The 15,956-nt window shown below is 46.7% G+C and overlaps 1 protein-coding gene across 5 annotated transcripts in view; it reads left to right on the top strand.

Moving 5' to 3' along the window:
- Positions 1-15,956, top strand: part of stxbp4 (syntaxin binding protein 4) — a 166,909-nt gene that overhangs the window by 109,153 nt on the left and 41,800 nt on the right. For all 5 annotated transcript variants that reach the window (XM_059948193.1, XM_059948195.1, XM_059948192.1 and 2 more), the window contains 3 exons: positions 1,095-1,211; positions 3,495-3,544; positions 13,442-13,590. In XM_059948193.1, coding sequence (XP_059804176.1) covers positions 1,095-1,211; positions 3,495-3,544; positions 13,442-13,590 — 316 coding nt within the window. The remainder of the gene's footprint in view (positions 1-1,094; positions 1,212-3,494; positions 3,545-13,441; positions 13,591-15,956) is intronic.

Here is a 15,956-nt window from a genome sequence, read left to right on the forward strand (position 1 = left end):
GTTTCTGAGCAGTTGGCACAGTTTGGACCTTCTCTCTCACCCCACCGCTGTCCCAGCCACTGTCCATCTCAGGGAGGCTTACAGGCAAAGGAGTAAGTCATGGTCCCATGCACAGCTACAGCCACTGTGAATGAGCTTAACCAGAGTCACAAATCACTGTGAATCAGCCAGTCCACTCTGTGGCCCATTGGTGTCATGGCTGAGATAAGCCCCATGGGCATGGGTTAGAGGGAAAGTGTTGAAGAAGAAGAAGGAATCTAAGAGGAGAGGACAGTGGATCAGGGAAGAAACGGAAGGAGATTGGCAACTATTCGCATTTGGCCCATAACCCTTATTTACCAAACACTTTTAAAATGTCGAGTTGAACACCCCTCTACTGCTTCCCCTGGCAGCTCATTCCATACACGAAAAGTTGCTCCTCAGGTGTCTTTTAAAACTTCCCCTTTACACTTTAAACCGAAGCACTGTAGCTTTGGACCTCCCTCTGCTGGAGGAAAGACTTTCATCTTATCTGTGCACCTCATGATTTTATAAAGCTCAGTAAGGTCACCCCCCAGCCCTATACATTCTAGAGGAACAAAAGGTGCCAGCTTATCCTATCTCACATTCCAGAAAAATGAGAGGGCACAGCCTATGCCGTCTCTTTTTATAACTCAAACTCTCCAGTCCTGGCAGAGTCCTCATAAATCTATTTTGCACCCTGTCCAGTTTAAGGACATCCTTCCTACAGCAGGGCATTCAGAATTGCACCCTCCACTGCAAATGTGGTCCACCAAAGTCTTGTTCAAAAGTAACGTGATATCCCGACTCGATGTCCTGCCCAATGAAGGCCACCATTACAAGTGACTTCCATACCACTTTTCTTTCTCTTTCAAAAAACATGCATGACCTTGCATTTATCTGTGCCAGAGCAGAATGTTGGATTTAAGTCTTCACTAAATCCTATTCCCCGTCAGTGGGCTGTGGAGGAAAGGATGGCCATCTGGTGAATTGATTGGGTCTGTGGACTGTAACCAGTCCTGCAAATGTGGTGTGGCTGTCAAAGTACAGCGAGGGTAAGTGAACACTGACAATATAATTGTGTTCAACTGCAGGACGACACTCAGGACCTGAGAAAGCGAATCGCTGTCCTCGATTGTCAGCTACGGAAGTCAGAGTCGGCAAGGAAAGGCTTTGAGGTGTCCACTCAGAAACTGCTTCAGTTTGTGGAGGTACGTCCTGTATAGAAGTACTTATGTACTAACCCAGGGTATATACTGACTGGTGGCATGGTTATTTACTGACCCTGAGTATATGCAGACCAGTGACAGTTACATACTGAACCTGGATATATACTGATGAGTGACATGGTTATATACTGACCGGTGGCGCTGTTACATACTGACCCTGGGTATACGTTGACCAATGGCATGGTTTTATACTGACCAGTGGTCTGGTTATATACTGACCAGTGACACAGTTGTATACTGACCTTGGGTATATACTGACCAGTGACACGGTTGTACACTGACTTTTGGTATATACTGACCAGTGACATGGTTGCAGTGGTGCTAGAAGGTTTGTAGAATTTTCTCTATTTCTGCATTAATATGGCCTAACGTGAGCAGATCTTCACATGTTCTAAAACTAGATAAAGAGAACCTAATTAAATGAATAACACAAAAAAACTTCATTTATTTATTGAGGAAAATGATCCAATATTACATGTTGGAAAACATATGTGAACCTCTGGGGGTAAAGCTCTTTGGAATCAGGTGTTCTAATCAGTGAGATGAGATTGGAGGTGTGGGTTGTCGAGATGCCCTACAGGTTACTGGCAGAGCCTGCTCTTCTCAAGAAAGATCTGTTTATGTGCACCATGCCTTGATCTAAACAACTTTCAAAGGACCTTAGAAGTAGAATTGTAGAGATGCATGAAACTGGAAAAGGCTACAAAAGCATTTCTAAAGACCTGACTTCATCAGTCCACAGTAAGAGAAATTGTCTCCAAATGGAGGAAACAGTAGTGTTGCTACTCTCCCTGGGAGTGACGTCCTGCAAAGGTTGCACCAACAGACGACATGCAGTGCTGAAGGAGGTGAGGAAGAACCCAAGGGCAACAGTGAAAGTTCTGCAGAAAGCTCTAGAACTTGCTAAAATCTATGTTCATGTGTCCGCTAGAACAAAAACACTGAATGAGAAATGGAAGGACACCATGGAGGAAGCCACTACTCTCCAATAAAAACACTGCTGCACATCTCAAGTTTGCAAAAGTCCACCTGCATATTCTACAATGCTTTTGGGAACAATGTTCTGTGGACAGATGAGACAGAAGTTGAACTTTTGTCAGAAATGCACATTGTTATGTTTAGAGAAGAAAGGGCACTGTACACCAACACCAAAACCTCATCCCAACTGTGAAGCATGGTGGAAGGAGCATCATGGTTTGGGGCTGCCTTGCTGCCTCAGGGCCTGGACAGCTTGCAATCATTCAGGAAACAATTAACTCAAAATTGTACTAAACCATTTTAGAGGAGAAAATCAGGGTAGCAGCCTGTCACCTTAATAGAAGTTGAAAGACGCAACAAGACAATGATCCAAAAAGACAAGAGAAAATCAACAACAGGATGGTTTAAAAAGAAGAAAATTCATGTTTTGGAATGGCCAAATCAAAGTCCTGACCTTAATCCTATAGAAATGTTGTGGAAGGACCTGAAGCAAGCAGTCCATGCAAGGAAGCCCACCACCATTCCAATGTTGAAGCAATTTTGTAAGGAGAAATGGCTTAAAATTCCTCCAAGCTGATGCACGGAACTGATCAACAGTTACTGGAAACATATGGTTGAATTATTGCTGTACAAGGAGGTCACACCAGTTACTGAAAACAGAGGTTTACATACTTTTTCCAACAAATACATGTAATATTGGATAATTTTTCTCAATAAATAAATGAACAAGTATAATTTTCTATGTGTTATTTATTTAATTGGGTCCTCGTTATCTATTTTTAGGACACGTGAAGACCCGATCACTTTTTAGGTCATATTGATGCAGAAATGGAGAAAATTTTACAGGATTCACAAACCTACTAGCACCACTGCATATAATAACAGTGGCACAGTTTGTATTCTGACCAGTCACTCTGATATGTACAGACCAGTGACACGGTTATATACTGACTCTGGGTATGCAGACCAGTGGCACGGTTATATATGTACCAAGGGTATCTCTGTATAAACCACTCACACTGTATGTACTGCATAACACTGATATACTGACCCTGAATATCTGCAGTCACAGATCTTGGTACCTTTATGTTCTGACCCTGGATGTCTCTACACACCAATCAGAACTATTTTTATTTTCAACACTCATAGTGAGCATTCACTCCACATGGACAGATCACACCTGGTGGCCAATTTATGTGCTGTAACTCAATGTGACACCTACCCCTTCCAGTAGACACATTAATGTTCTCGTGCTGTTCTTGACACATGCTTTCTCTTTATCTCCAGATGGTCCACGAGCTCCTCTCGGAGAGTCCAGCTGCCCCAACTAGTGTCTGGTACGTAAACAACAGCATTGCTATCAGAGGGAACGTGTAACGAAACGGCGCTGTGTTGTCAGCAGTGGGATATGCAGTCTGGGATTTTGCAGTGTGAGAGTGAACGGCTAGCTCTGCTTGGAGGGGCCAGCAAGCTGGGATAGTGTGATCACAGTCCCATGCTGTCACTGGGGGTTTCTATAGATAAGTTTTTGAGAGCGTTGTGGGCTGAAAGGGGCTTGTTCTGCTGTTGTTGTTGCTTGTACTTTCCGCTGAACATTGCTGGCATATGCTGCATTAATGCCAGAATGTGTGGCCACGCTAGCAAGCTGCACCCTTGGCTGTTCAGGTTATTAGCGCAACCAACACATTTCACAGTACGTTTCGATGTACACGTGACCCAGGGTTAGTTTATAATCTGAAACTTGAAATATTGACACTCTAACGAACATCCAGGCAGGTTCTGAGCTGCTGGTTTCTGCAGGCCTAGTGCATGAGATAAAACATAGCACAAGTGATCTGACTCCAGCCTTGTACTCCACATAATACAGCCTCCCACATGGCACTGTCAGCATCAACTTTGTTCCTTGGTCCTCCTCTCCAGCCCTGTGAACCCAGAAGTTGGGCACTGCTCCTTGTGGGATCTTACACAACTCCAGCACCACACCCCACACAACCTGCTAGTCAATGGGGTACCACTGTGATGTTATCACTGCTGCAAAGTAGAGGGAGTATAAGATGTGGGAGAAGCCTGCCCTGCATATTATGGTTCATCTACACTGTCCTCATCTCCTTTTCTGTGTCAGGTCCCCGCAGCCCTCAATTCTTCATTCTTCATATTTAACTATCTCCACCCATCCCTAACAATCCATAAGACAGGTGAATAGAATTAGGCCACTTGGCCCATCGAACCTGCTCTGTCATTCCTTCATGGCCAGTTTAACCCCATTCTTCTGCCTTCTCCCATAGCCTTTGATGTCCCTAATAATCAAGAGTCTATCACCCTCTGCTATAAATATGCTCAATAACCTGGCCTTCACAGCCACCTGTGGCAATGAACTCCACAGATTCACCACCCTCGGGCTAAAGAAATTCCTCCTCATCTCTGTTCTAAAAGGATGTCCTTCTATTCTAAAGTTGTGCTCTGTGGTCCTAGACCCCCCCCACTTTCAGAAGCATCCTCTCCACATCCACTCTGTCTAGGCCTTTCAATATTCGATAGGTTTCATTGAGATACCCCCTCATTTTTCAGAACTTGACAACCAGTCTGCCCAGAATAAGCTTCAACGGAGCTGTACCACCAGCGAACCTATTTGTGGTGATGCTTGTTAAGGGATAAGTACTGCCTGACAGAACACAAAGCCTCCTACTTTCTAACTTCCCACGGCTTTGGTAGAGGGCCAAGAGGCAGCAGTTTCTTCCAACACCAGTTCATCCTCCCCCAGCAGAATCATGCTGTGGAATTGTATGTCCACCTGAGAGAACAGACAGGGCCTCAGTTTGCCATGTTGCCCAACAGCAAAGCAATACTCTCTCTGCTAGACCAGAACCTCAGACGTTGTATGCAAGTCTCTGAAGTGGGACTCGAGCCCAGAATCTTCGACCGCAGGACATGACTAATGTCTTGGAGACCAACTTAAAATTTTTATTACATTAACTCCAAGAAGTTTCCTAAGAGATTTCTTTCTAAGAAATTACCATGATCATAACAGCCTTACAAGAATCTATAATAAATATAATAGTTCACTTTTTTAAATTAGTGAATTTTGTTACAGCCAATTATGTCACATAGTTAAATCATGTTTCCCTGACCCTGACTGAAGGAATAGTTAAACGAATATAAACACAAGATTCTGCAAATCTTTAACAACATACATAGAATGCTGGAGGAACTCAATTGCTTACGTGGAAAGGAATGAAGAGTCGATATTGAAGGCTGGATCCCTTCCCCAGGACAATTTAAGAATCGGTTAATCAGTACTTCATCCAACACCACAAACATTCACTCCACCACCGGCACCTGCTGAATACCAGCAACACAAGTGGTTCTGTAGTTACTAATCTGGATAACTCTACCTGGGCCTCCCAGACTACTAACTGTCACCATAAAGAATACTAGACGAATTCTGGGATGTTATGTTGAAGTAGTATTAGGACATTGGTGAGGTCTAATTTGTATTGTATGCAGTTCTGGTCATCTACCCACAGGAAAGATATCAATAAGATTGAAAGAGTGCAGAGAAATTTTACAAGGATGTTACCAGGACTTGAGGACCTGAGTTACAGGGAAAGGTTGAACAGGTTCGGACTTTATTCCCTGGAGCGTAGGAGAGTGAGGGGAGATCTGATAGTGGTATAAAAAATAATGAGGCGTACAGAGGAGGTAAATGCAAACAGACATTTTCCGCTGAGGTTGAGTGAGACTAAAACTGGAGGTCACAGGTTAAGAGTGAAAGGTGAACACGTGGGGAAATTTACTCAGATGGTGATGTGAGTGTGGAGTGAGCTGCCGGCGGAAGTGATGGATGCGGGTTCAATTTCAGCGTTTAAGGGAAGTTTGGATCGGTGATGGAGGGTTATGGTCCGGGTGCAGGTCAATGGGACCAGGCAGGATTAGTTTAGCATGGCTAGATGGGCCGAGGGGCCTGTTTCTGTGCTATGTTGCTCTGTGGCTCTTAAGAAGACCTCCACCTCCGGGACAGAACTGTCAGGAAATTCATCACCTTTCCCTCATCAATGCTGGTCTAAACCGTGAACTCTCCCCAGCAACTCTGTAGGAGTGTGCTCATCGGAAGGACTGCGGTGGTTTCAGGAGGCTCCCCGAGCAGCTACCAGTAGCCAAATGATCCTGACCTTCCAGCTCCCCTAGAACGACTTGTTTTGAGAAAAACTGGATGAACCTCCAGATTTTCAGGTCCAAGATTGCCACAGAATCTTTATTTCAGTAGTAGCAAGCGATCTGCTGGAGGCCAAGCAGCATCTGGAGAGGAAGGGAGGAAGAAAGTGTCGACATTTCATCTCAAAATCCAGCCTCACCCCTTTATGCTGACCGCTTAAACGTCTCGTCAAACAACGATGCAGTAGTCTCTGTGCTAGACTGGAACCTCAGCAGTAGCATTGAATACAGGTCTGTGAAGTGGGACTTCATTGCCCCCTTTATCCTCTCAATCCTGATGTAGGGTTTCGACTCAAAACATAGACAATTCACCCTCTTGTACAGATGCTGCCTGACTGAGTCCCTCCAGCAACTTACATGTGGCTTCAGATACCAGCATCTGCACTCCCTTGTGTCTCCAATCCTCTTTTAACTTGCTCAACCGTAGGAGCAGAATTAGGCCATCTGCTGTGCTATTCCATCATGGCTGAATTATTATCCCTCTCAACTCCATTCTCTGCCTTCTCCACCCCCCCCCCCCCCACCAACCTTCGACACGCTTACTAATCAAGAACCTAACCTGCTGGAAAATAGGCAACTGAGGAGTTAACAGCCAAACCCATGTGCTGCTCAACACAAAAGCCATCAGTTCAGAGGGGGGTAGTTGGCTGCCAAAATTGTTCACAATGAATTGAGCCTCAGTGTGGGAGGGGCAACATTAATTACCTGTGTGGCCAGGACCTTCACCTTCAGATATAGACATACTTGTCCGGGATATCTATTCCATTTTAGTGGATGGTTATTGATTTGGTATCATTCATCTGGTATTCATTTGGTATGCCGTCATCTGCAGCTTTCTAATTTCACTCTCAGTTCAGTTTCGGGTTGAAGGTTGTGGGTAGTGTAGAAGCTTTTCATAGGTTACAACAGGACATTGATAGAGAACAGAGCTGGGCTGAGAAGTGGCATTGGAGTTCAGTCCGGAAAAGTGTGAAGTAATTCAATGTGGAAAGTCAAATTTGAAGGCAGAATGCAGTTTAATGGCGGGATTCTGAGCAGTGTGGAGGAACAGAGGGATCTTGGGGTCCACGTTCATAGATCCCTCAGAGTTGCTACTCAGGTTGATAGGGTGGTTAAGAAGGCGTGTGTTGTTCTAACCTTCATTAGTCAGGGGACTGAGTTCAAGGGTTGCGAGGTAATGTTGTGCTCAATTCTGCTTATTTCATTATAGGAAGGATGTGCAAGGTTCAGAGAGGGTGCAGAGGAGCTTCACCAGGACGCTGTCTGGATTAGAGAGGGTGCAGAGATTCACCAGGATGCTGTCTGGATTAGAGAGGGTGCAGAGGAGATTCACCAGGATGCTGTCTGGATTAGAGAGGGTGCAGAGGAGATTCACCAGGATGCTGCCTGGATTAGAGAGGGTGCAGAGGAGATTCACCAGGATGCTGCCTGGATTAGAGAGGGTGCAGAGGAGATTCACCAGGATGCTGCCTGGATTAGAGAGGGTGCAGAGGAGATTCACCAGGATGCTGTCTGTATTAGAGAGTGTACAGAGAAGATTCACCAGGATGCTGCCTGGATTAGAGAGGGTGCAGAGGAGATTCACCAGGATGCTGCCTGGATTAGAGAGGGTGCAGAGGAGATTCACCAGGATGCTGCCTGGATTAGAAAGGGTGCAGAGGAGATCCACCGGGATGCTGTCTGGATTAGAGAGGGTGCAGAGGAGATTCACCAGGATGCTGTCTGGATTAGAGAGGGTGCAGAGGAGATTCACCAGGATGCTGTCCGGATTAGAGAGGCTGCAGAGGAGATTCACCGGGATGCTGCCTGGATTAGAGAGGGTGCAGAGGAGATTCACCGGGATGCTGCCTGGATTAGAGAGGGTGCAGAGGAGATTCACCAGGATGCTGTCTGGATTAGAGAGGGTGCAGAGGAGATTCACCAGGTTGCTGCCTGGATTAGAGAGGGTGCAGAGGAGATTCACCAGGATGCTGTCTGGATTAGAGAGGGTGCAGAGGAGATTCACCAGGATGCTGTCTGGATTAGAGAGGGTGCAGAGGAGATTCACCAGGATGCTGCCTGGATTGGAGGTTTTGTCCTATGAGGACAGATTTGATGAGCTGGAGCTTTTCTCTTTGGGGAGGAGGATCAGAGGTGATTTGCTGGAGTTGTACAAGATGATCAGAGGCATAGATAGAGTGGAGAGTCAGAGACTTTTACCCAGGATGAAAATGGCTAATACAAGGACGCATAATTTAGAGGTGATTAGAGGAAAATATGGGGGGTGTCAAATGTAATTTTGTTTTTACACAGACTTTGGTGAATCACCCTGCCGGGATGGTGGTAGGGACATTTAAGAAACTGGCAGGTAGTCACATGGATGATAGAAAATGGAGGATTATGTATATGGGGAAAGGTTGGATTGATCTTGCTGTCGGTTGAAAGGTCGGGACAATGTCATGCGCTGAAGGACATGAACAATATTGTGTGACTCCGTCTTGAAGTTTGCCTGAGAAATGTTGTCTACAGGGAGTTTTGCTTGTGCGGCCAGCAGCCAAAAACCGATATGTTTATAGTTTGGTTTTAATCCAACAAGGAAAGCCAGATAAATGTATTCAGTTCAGAGTTTGTGTTTAGGCTGCAAATCAGCAATGTCTTGTGAATATTCTACTCTGCGTTCACCTACATCACGTAGATTACAAAACACTCGTTGGTGAACGTCTGGTGAAGGTGCTTTCTCACTGTTCCACCTGAGATGTCGCAGTAACTGGGTCTGAACTCAGGATTTCCCACCATGATCGCTGGATCCCATCAGCAGTCTGCTTGATATCACACTCAGGCCTGATCTCAGCTCCTCCAATTCTTGTACACACGTAATCACTGTCACTGACTAGTTTGATACCACTCTCCCAGCACATAACACACTATTTACATTTGCTTATCACATGGGCGTTGAAACATAGTGAGAAAACCCGAGCAACACACAAAATGCTAGAGGAACTCAGCAGGTCAGACAGTGTCTATGGTCAGAGTAACACACACAAAATGCCGGAGGAACTCAGCAGGTCAGACAGTGTCTATGGTCAGAGTAACACACACAAAATGCTGGAGGAACTCAGCAGGTCAGACAGTGTCTATGGTCAGAGTAACACACACAAAATGCCGGAGGAACTCAGCAGGTCAGACAGTGTCTATGGTCAGAGTAACACACACAAAATGCCGGAGGAACTCAGCAGGTCAGACAGTGTCTATGGTCAGAGTAACACACACAAAATGCCGGAGGAACTCAGCAGGTCAGACAGTGTCTATGGTCAGAGTAACACACACAAAATGCCGGAGGAACTCAGCAGGTCAGACAGTGTCTATGGTCAGAGTAACACACACAAGATGCTAGAGGAACTCAGCAGGTCAGACAGTGTCTATGGTCAGAGTAACACACACAAGATGCTAGAGGAACTCAGCAGGTCAGACAGTGTCTATGGTCAGAGTAACACACACAAAATACAGTCGACATTTCAGGCCGAGACTCTTCATCAGGACTGGAGAAAAAAAGATGAGAAGTTAGGGGAAGAAGATGGGGGAGAGGTGGAAGAAGTACAAGGTAGCATTTGATAGGTGAGACTGGGAGAGGGGGAGGGGTGAAGCAAAGAGCTGAGAAGTTGATTGGAAAAAGAGAGAGGGGGCTGGAGAAGGGGAATCGGATAGGAAGGACAGAGGATCATGGAAGAAAGAAAAGAGGGAGGAGTACCAGAGAGAGGTAATGGGCAGGTAAGGAGGTAAGGTGAGAGGGGGAAAAGGGAATGGTGAAGAGGTGGGGGTCGCAATCACCGGAAGTTAGAAATCAATGCTCATGCCATCAGATTGGAGGCTACCCAGATGGAATATGATGTGTTGCTCCTCCAGCCTGAGTGTGGCCTCATTGTCGCAGTAGAGGAGGCCGTGGACTGACATACAGGAATGGGAAGAAGAATTGAAATGGGTGCCCACCGGGAGATCCTGCTTTTTCTGGAACTCTCAGATCTCCATCTCCACTGCATCTGCCCTCAGGATGAGGTTTTTCATTCCAGAACTAATGAGATGTCCTTCTTCAAAGGAAGGGGCTTCCCTTCCTCCACCGTCAACAGGCCAGTTTGCTGCCCTCACCTGCATCTCCTCCATTTCACACACATCTGCCCTCCTCCCATCCTCCCACCATCCCACCAGGGATAGTGCTCCCTTTGTCCTCACCTACCAGCCTACTGGCCTCCGTGTTCAACACATAATTCTTCCCAACTTCTGCCATCTCACCATCTCAACAGGATCCCACCACCAAGGACCTCCCCCCCCCCCCCCCGACTTTCCACAGGGTTCACTCCCCACACAACTCCTTTGTCCATTCATCCTTCCCCACTGATCTCCCTCCTGGTACCAATCCTTGCAAGCGGAAAAAGTGCTATACTTGCCCCTACACTTTCTGCCTCCTATTCAGGGCCCCAAACAGTCCTTCCGGGTGAGGCAACGCTTCACCTGCGGGTCTCTTGGGGTCGTTTACTGTCTGCGGTGTTTCTGGTGCGGCCTCCTGTATATTGGTGAGACCTGAGGTAGATTGGGAGACCACTTTGCTGAGCGCCTACGCTCCGTCCACCAGAAAAAGCAGGAGCTCTCGGTCACCACACGTTTTAATTCCCATTCCGATATGCAAGTCCATGGCTGCCTCTGATGCCGCAATGAGACCACATACAGGTCGGAGGAGCAAAACCTGAGTAGCTTCCAACCTAATGGCTTGAACTTCCGGTATTTGCCCCTTCACCATTCCCCGTCCCTCTCTCACCTTAACTCCTTGCCTACCCATCACCTCCCTCTGGTGCTCCATCCTCTTCCCTTTCCTCCACGGTCTCTACCCTCACCTCTCAGATTCCCCTTCTCCAGCCCTTCATCTCTTCCACCAATCAGCTTCCCAGCTCCTTACTTCACCCTTCCCCCCGGTTCGCCTATCACTCCATACTGCCCCCTCCCCTCCCCCCACCTTCGTGCTCTAGCTTCTCAAGGCTCTCGGCCTGAAACCTTGACTGTACTTTTTTCCATGGATGCTGCCTGACCTGCTGAGTTCCTGCAGCATTTTGTGTGTGATACAGTGAAATGTGTTGTATGGATTAAAACCAACACAGTCTGGGGGCAGCTTGCAAGCGTGACCAGGCCTCCAACACTAACTTAGCATGCCCACAGTTTGTTAACCCCAACTCGTACGTCTTTGGAATGGCGCAGGAAACTGCAGCACCCCGTGGTCACGGGGAAATGGCTCCTCACAGACAGCGGTGGGAATTGAACTCTGATCACTGATACCGTCAGAGAATTACGCTAGCACAAGTGTTGCCACACATTCCGGTCCCAACATAGCATGTCCACCATGTTCAGCAAAACAACATAAACAGCAGAGGATAAATTCTCTGTACTTACAGGAAAATCTCAGTGATCCTCAATGCAAGATAATATCTCAGAGCGATGAAGACCCAAACAGGAAAATAATTTACATAACACTGAACCCGGTCACTGAGCATTTCTCTGTAGCTTGGTTGTTCCCTTTCTCATTTCAACCGTAATCCAAGATCTTATCCATCAGCATTGTAATTCTGAGTTCATTATGTTTTTGTGTTTTCTGAACTGGCCCCATTTGGTCTTTCATGATTCATTTCTGATCATTTAATCTCCCCTGCCCTCCCCTCTATCAAAACCTGTTTTTGATCTGCTGTGACTTTGTCCCAGCTCTGCGCTGCCTGAAGAATGTTGCAGTCGTGAACCCTCTCCATGTGCCTCCCAAGCCCACAGATAACTTCTCTCTCTCACTCTCTCACTCTCTCACTCTCTCTCACTCTCTCTCACTCTCTCATTCTCTCTCGCTCTCTCTCACTCTCTCACACTCTCACTCTCACACTCTCTCTCACTCTCATACTCTCTCACTCTCTCTCACTCTCTCACTCTCACTCTCTCACTCTCTCTCACTCTCTCACTCTCACTCTCTCACTCTCACTCACTCTCTCACTCTCTCTCTCTCTCTCTCACTCTCTCTCACTCTCTCTCACTCACTCTCACTCTCTCACTCTCACTCTCTCTCACTCTCTCACTCTCTCTCACTCTCTCTCACTCTCACTCTCTCTCACTCTCACTCTCTCTCACTCTCTGTCACTCTCTCACTCTCACTCTCTCTCACTCTCTCTCACTCTCACTCTCTGTCACTCTCTCACTCTCACTCTCTCTCACTCTCTGTCACTCTCTCACACTCACTCTCACTCTCTCACTCTCACTCTCTCTCACTCTCTCACTCTCTCTCACTCTCTCTCACTCTCACTCTCTCTCACTCTCACTCTCTCTCACTCTCTGTCACTCTCTCACTCTCACTCTCTCTCACTCTCTCTCACTCTCACTCTCTCTCACTCTCTGTCACTCTCTCACTCTCACTCTCTCTCACTCTCTCTCACTCTCACTCTCACTCTCACTCACTCTCACTCTCACTCTCTCTCACTCTCACTCTCTCTCACTCTCTGTCACTCTCTCACTCTCACTCTCTCTCACTCACTCTCACTCTCACTCTCACTCACTCTCACTCTCACTCTCTCTCACTCTCACTCTCTCTCACTCTCTGTCACTCTCTCACACTCACTCTCACGCTCTCATAGTCCGAACTGTAAAAGCGTCGCGCTAACCGCTACGTTACCCTGGCAACCACTGAATGTTGTGCCAACATACAGCAGCAAGTTCCTAATGCACGTAAATGTACGTGGAGAATAAAGTTGATTCTGATCCTTAAAAGGAATGGGAGTAATGTCAGAGTAGTGTAAATGGTCAGCACTGACTCGATGGGCTGAAGGGCTGTTTCCATGCTATAAGCCTGCACCAGATGAGGCCAAGCCAGCGCTTTAGCTCAGGGTCCGAGTCTCCACCCCATCTCGCCTGTTTGATAAAATGTTTCGTCTGTCCAGTTGTACTTTTCCTTGGGGGGGGGGGGAGTTCAGTCAAAGCTCAGAAATTAACATTGGGTCCTTTTCTCTTCTCCTTGGTGTGGTCAGTGGGATTGTTAGCAGAAGATTCTCGGGTCCACCGACCGCTCAGAATGTCCCCTCTTGGTATGGCCACGGTGGTCCCAGAACGCTGACTTCACTTTCAGCCGATGCCAAGGAGCTGGCCAACTCAGTCCGCTCCATCGTTGAGACCGACTGTAAGTACAACATCAGCAATTATTGCTCAGATCCAGCTCGGTGTTACAGTGCTGGATTCGGTTGGCACTAATGAGAGCAGTCCATAGCTAGGAGCCATAAATATAGCATAGGCATAAATATTTCATTTCTTATTGTGCCTGTATAGAAAGAAAGATTGCACACATCAGAAAGGGGAAGGCTGCGTCTGTTGGAAAGCAGAGGTTCAGAGCTGACTCAGCCAAAGCCTCTAAAATTATCTGTTTCAAAAGAAATCGTTTGTACACGCATCACTGGATGCGTGAGAGTCAGAATACTCTCCACGGAATAGCCGTGGAGAACATTCTGACTGGCTGCATCACCGTCTGGTACGGAGGCCCCGATGTACAGGATCGGGAAAAGCTGCAGGAAGTTGTAAACTCAGCCCGCATCATCACGGGCGCCCACCTGCCCGGCATCGGGAACATCTCCAAACGGCGATGCCTCATAAGGGAGGCCGCTGTCTCCAAGGATCCCCACTGTCCCTCTTCTCGTTACTGTCACCAGAGAGGTGATGCAGGAGCCTGAAGGCACACACTCAAGATTTTAGGAACAGCTTCTCCTCCACCATTAGATTTCTGAATGGTCCATTTGGGCCATAGGAGTTGGTGGGAGGTCATTGCGGCTCAGGGTGTCGAAGTTTGGAGTTCAATTCTGCCGACTGCTGTGAAGAGTTTGTACGTTATCCCCCTGAATGTGCGGGTTTTCTCCGGGTGTTCCTGTTCTCTCCCCCGCCCCACCGTGGTCCAAAGACAAAGCAGTCAGAAGGTGATTGCAAATTGTCCCTTGATTGGGCTGTAGAGTGTTAAATGGGGTGGGTTGCTTGGTGACGCAGGAAGGGCCTGTTCGCAGTAAGTAATCAGTCTCACTGTTTTGCACTTTTGTCATTTGATTTTTATGTACTGCATTGTCCTGCTGCCGCAAAACAACAAAATTCACGACGTATGGCAGTGAATTTAAATCTGATTCTGACTGGGAGGTGGGGGGTTAGGAGTAGTAATGTGGAATACTAGCCAGGAATCAGGCAAAAGCCCTTCGGTCAGCCTGTGTACACAGGGTGCTCAACTTTTTTCAGAACATGTGCCCAAGAAGGCGGTAATCTTCTGAAAAAGAATCTCTCCCCCGAGCCTTTGTAATTTTGAAAAGATTATCATTGATTAATCAAGTCAAGTCACTTTTTATTGTCATTTTGACCATAACTGCTGGTACAGTACACAGTAAAAATGAGACAACGTTTTTCAGGACCATGGTGCTACATGAACAATACAAAAACTACACTGAACTACATAAACCAACACAAAAAGTACACTAGACTACAGATCTACCCAGGACTGCATAAGGTACACAAAACAGTGCAGGCAATACAATAAATAATAAACAAGACAATAGGCACAGCAGAGGGCAGTAGGTTGGTAGTCCAGTGGCTTGGGGGAAAATCTGTTACATAAATAAACAGCTGAATGGTGGCGTCTGGGATTCTGTCCATATCTGTACTCCCACCGAGTATTTCGTTGCCAAAGATGTAGTCCAATTTATTGTCCATTGAAAAGCAGAGTGAACGGGAGAACTGGCCAGCTACGGCTTGCTTTTTTCCTGACACGGACTCCTGCCCACTCACCTCACTTCTGCTTCCTCACACATCGCATATGACGTCCCCACCTCCGGCCACCGGCATCGGGCGACTCTGAGGACTGCAGGCCCGATTCCCTCAGCGAGCAAACATTGGAGAGCAGAATGAACGGGAGGGCTGGCCAGCTAGGGCTTGATTTTTTCCTGGCACGGTTTCCTGTCCACTCGCTTCGTTTCCACTTCCCCACACACTTACAACGTCCCCAGCTCCGGTCACCGGCATCAGGCGACTCTGAGGACTGCAGGCCCGATTCCCTCAGCAAGCCGAGGTCACGCAATCTACCCAGCAGATTTTCTTGAAGGTTTGTTTTGGGCGATCTCTGTATGGTAGCAGTATCTGACGATGGTAGATAGTCAATCTGTTTTCCATTGCCCTAAACCCTAATTGTGCCTTAAAATTAAATTAAAGAACTAAATTAAAAACTAAGATACTAAATTAAAGTAGCACCAGATCTGAAAGGCCGCTGCTCCTGTGTTCTGCATCGCCTACTAATGAATTAGTAACAATTATAGACTTTATTTTTAAGGAAAAAGGGTGAGTCCTGTTGCTTATTTACATCTAAGCATTATGAAAGTATGACAGAGACAGATGGAAATAAAGGAAGCATTTTACTAAACCTGTTCCAAAATTAATATTAATCTTTTAAAAAGACAGTTGAAAGAATTGCTTTGTTTCTAAGTGGTATTGTTATTGTAACTGTTTACTACTCAAATGCTGATG

Source organism: Hypanus sabinus, chromosome 23, assembly GCF_030144855.1.
Source record: "Hypanus sabinus isolate sHypSab1 chromosome 23, sHypSab1.hap1, whole genome shotgun sequence".
NCBI classification, from domain to species: Eukaryota; Metazoa; Chordata; class Chondrichthyes; order Myliobatiformes; family Dasyatidae; genus Hypanus; species Hypanus sabinus.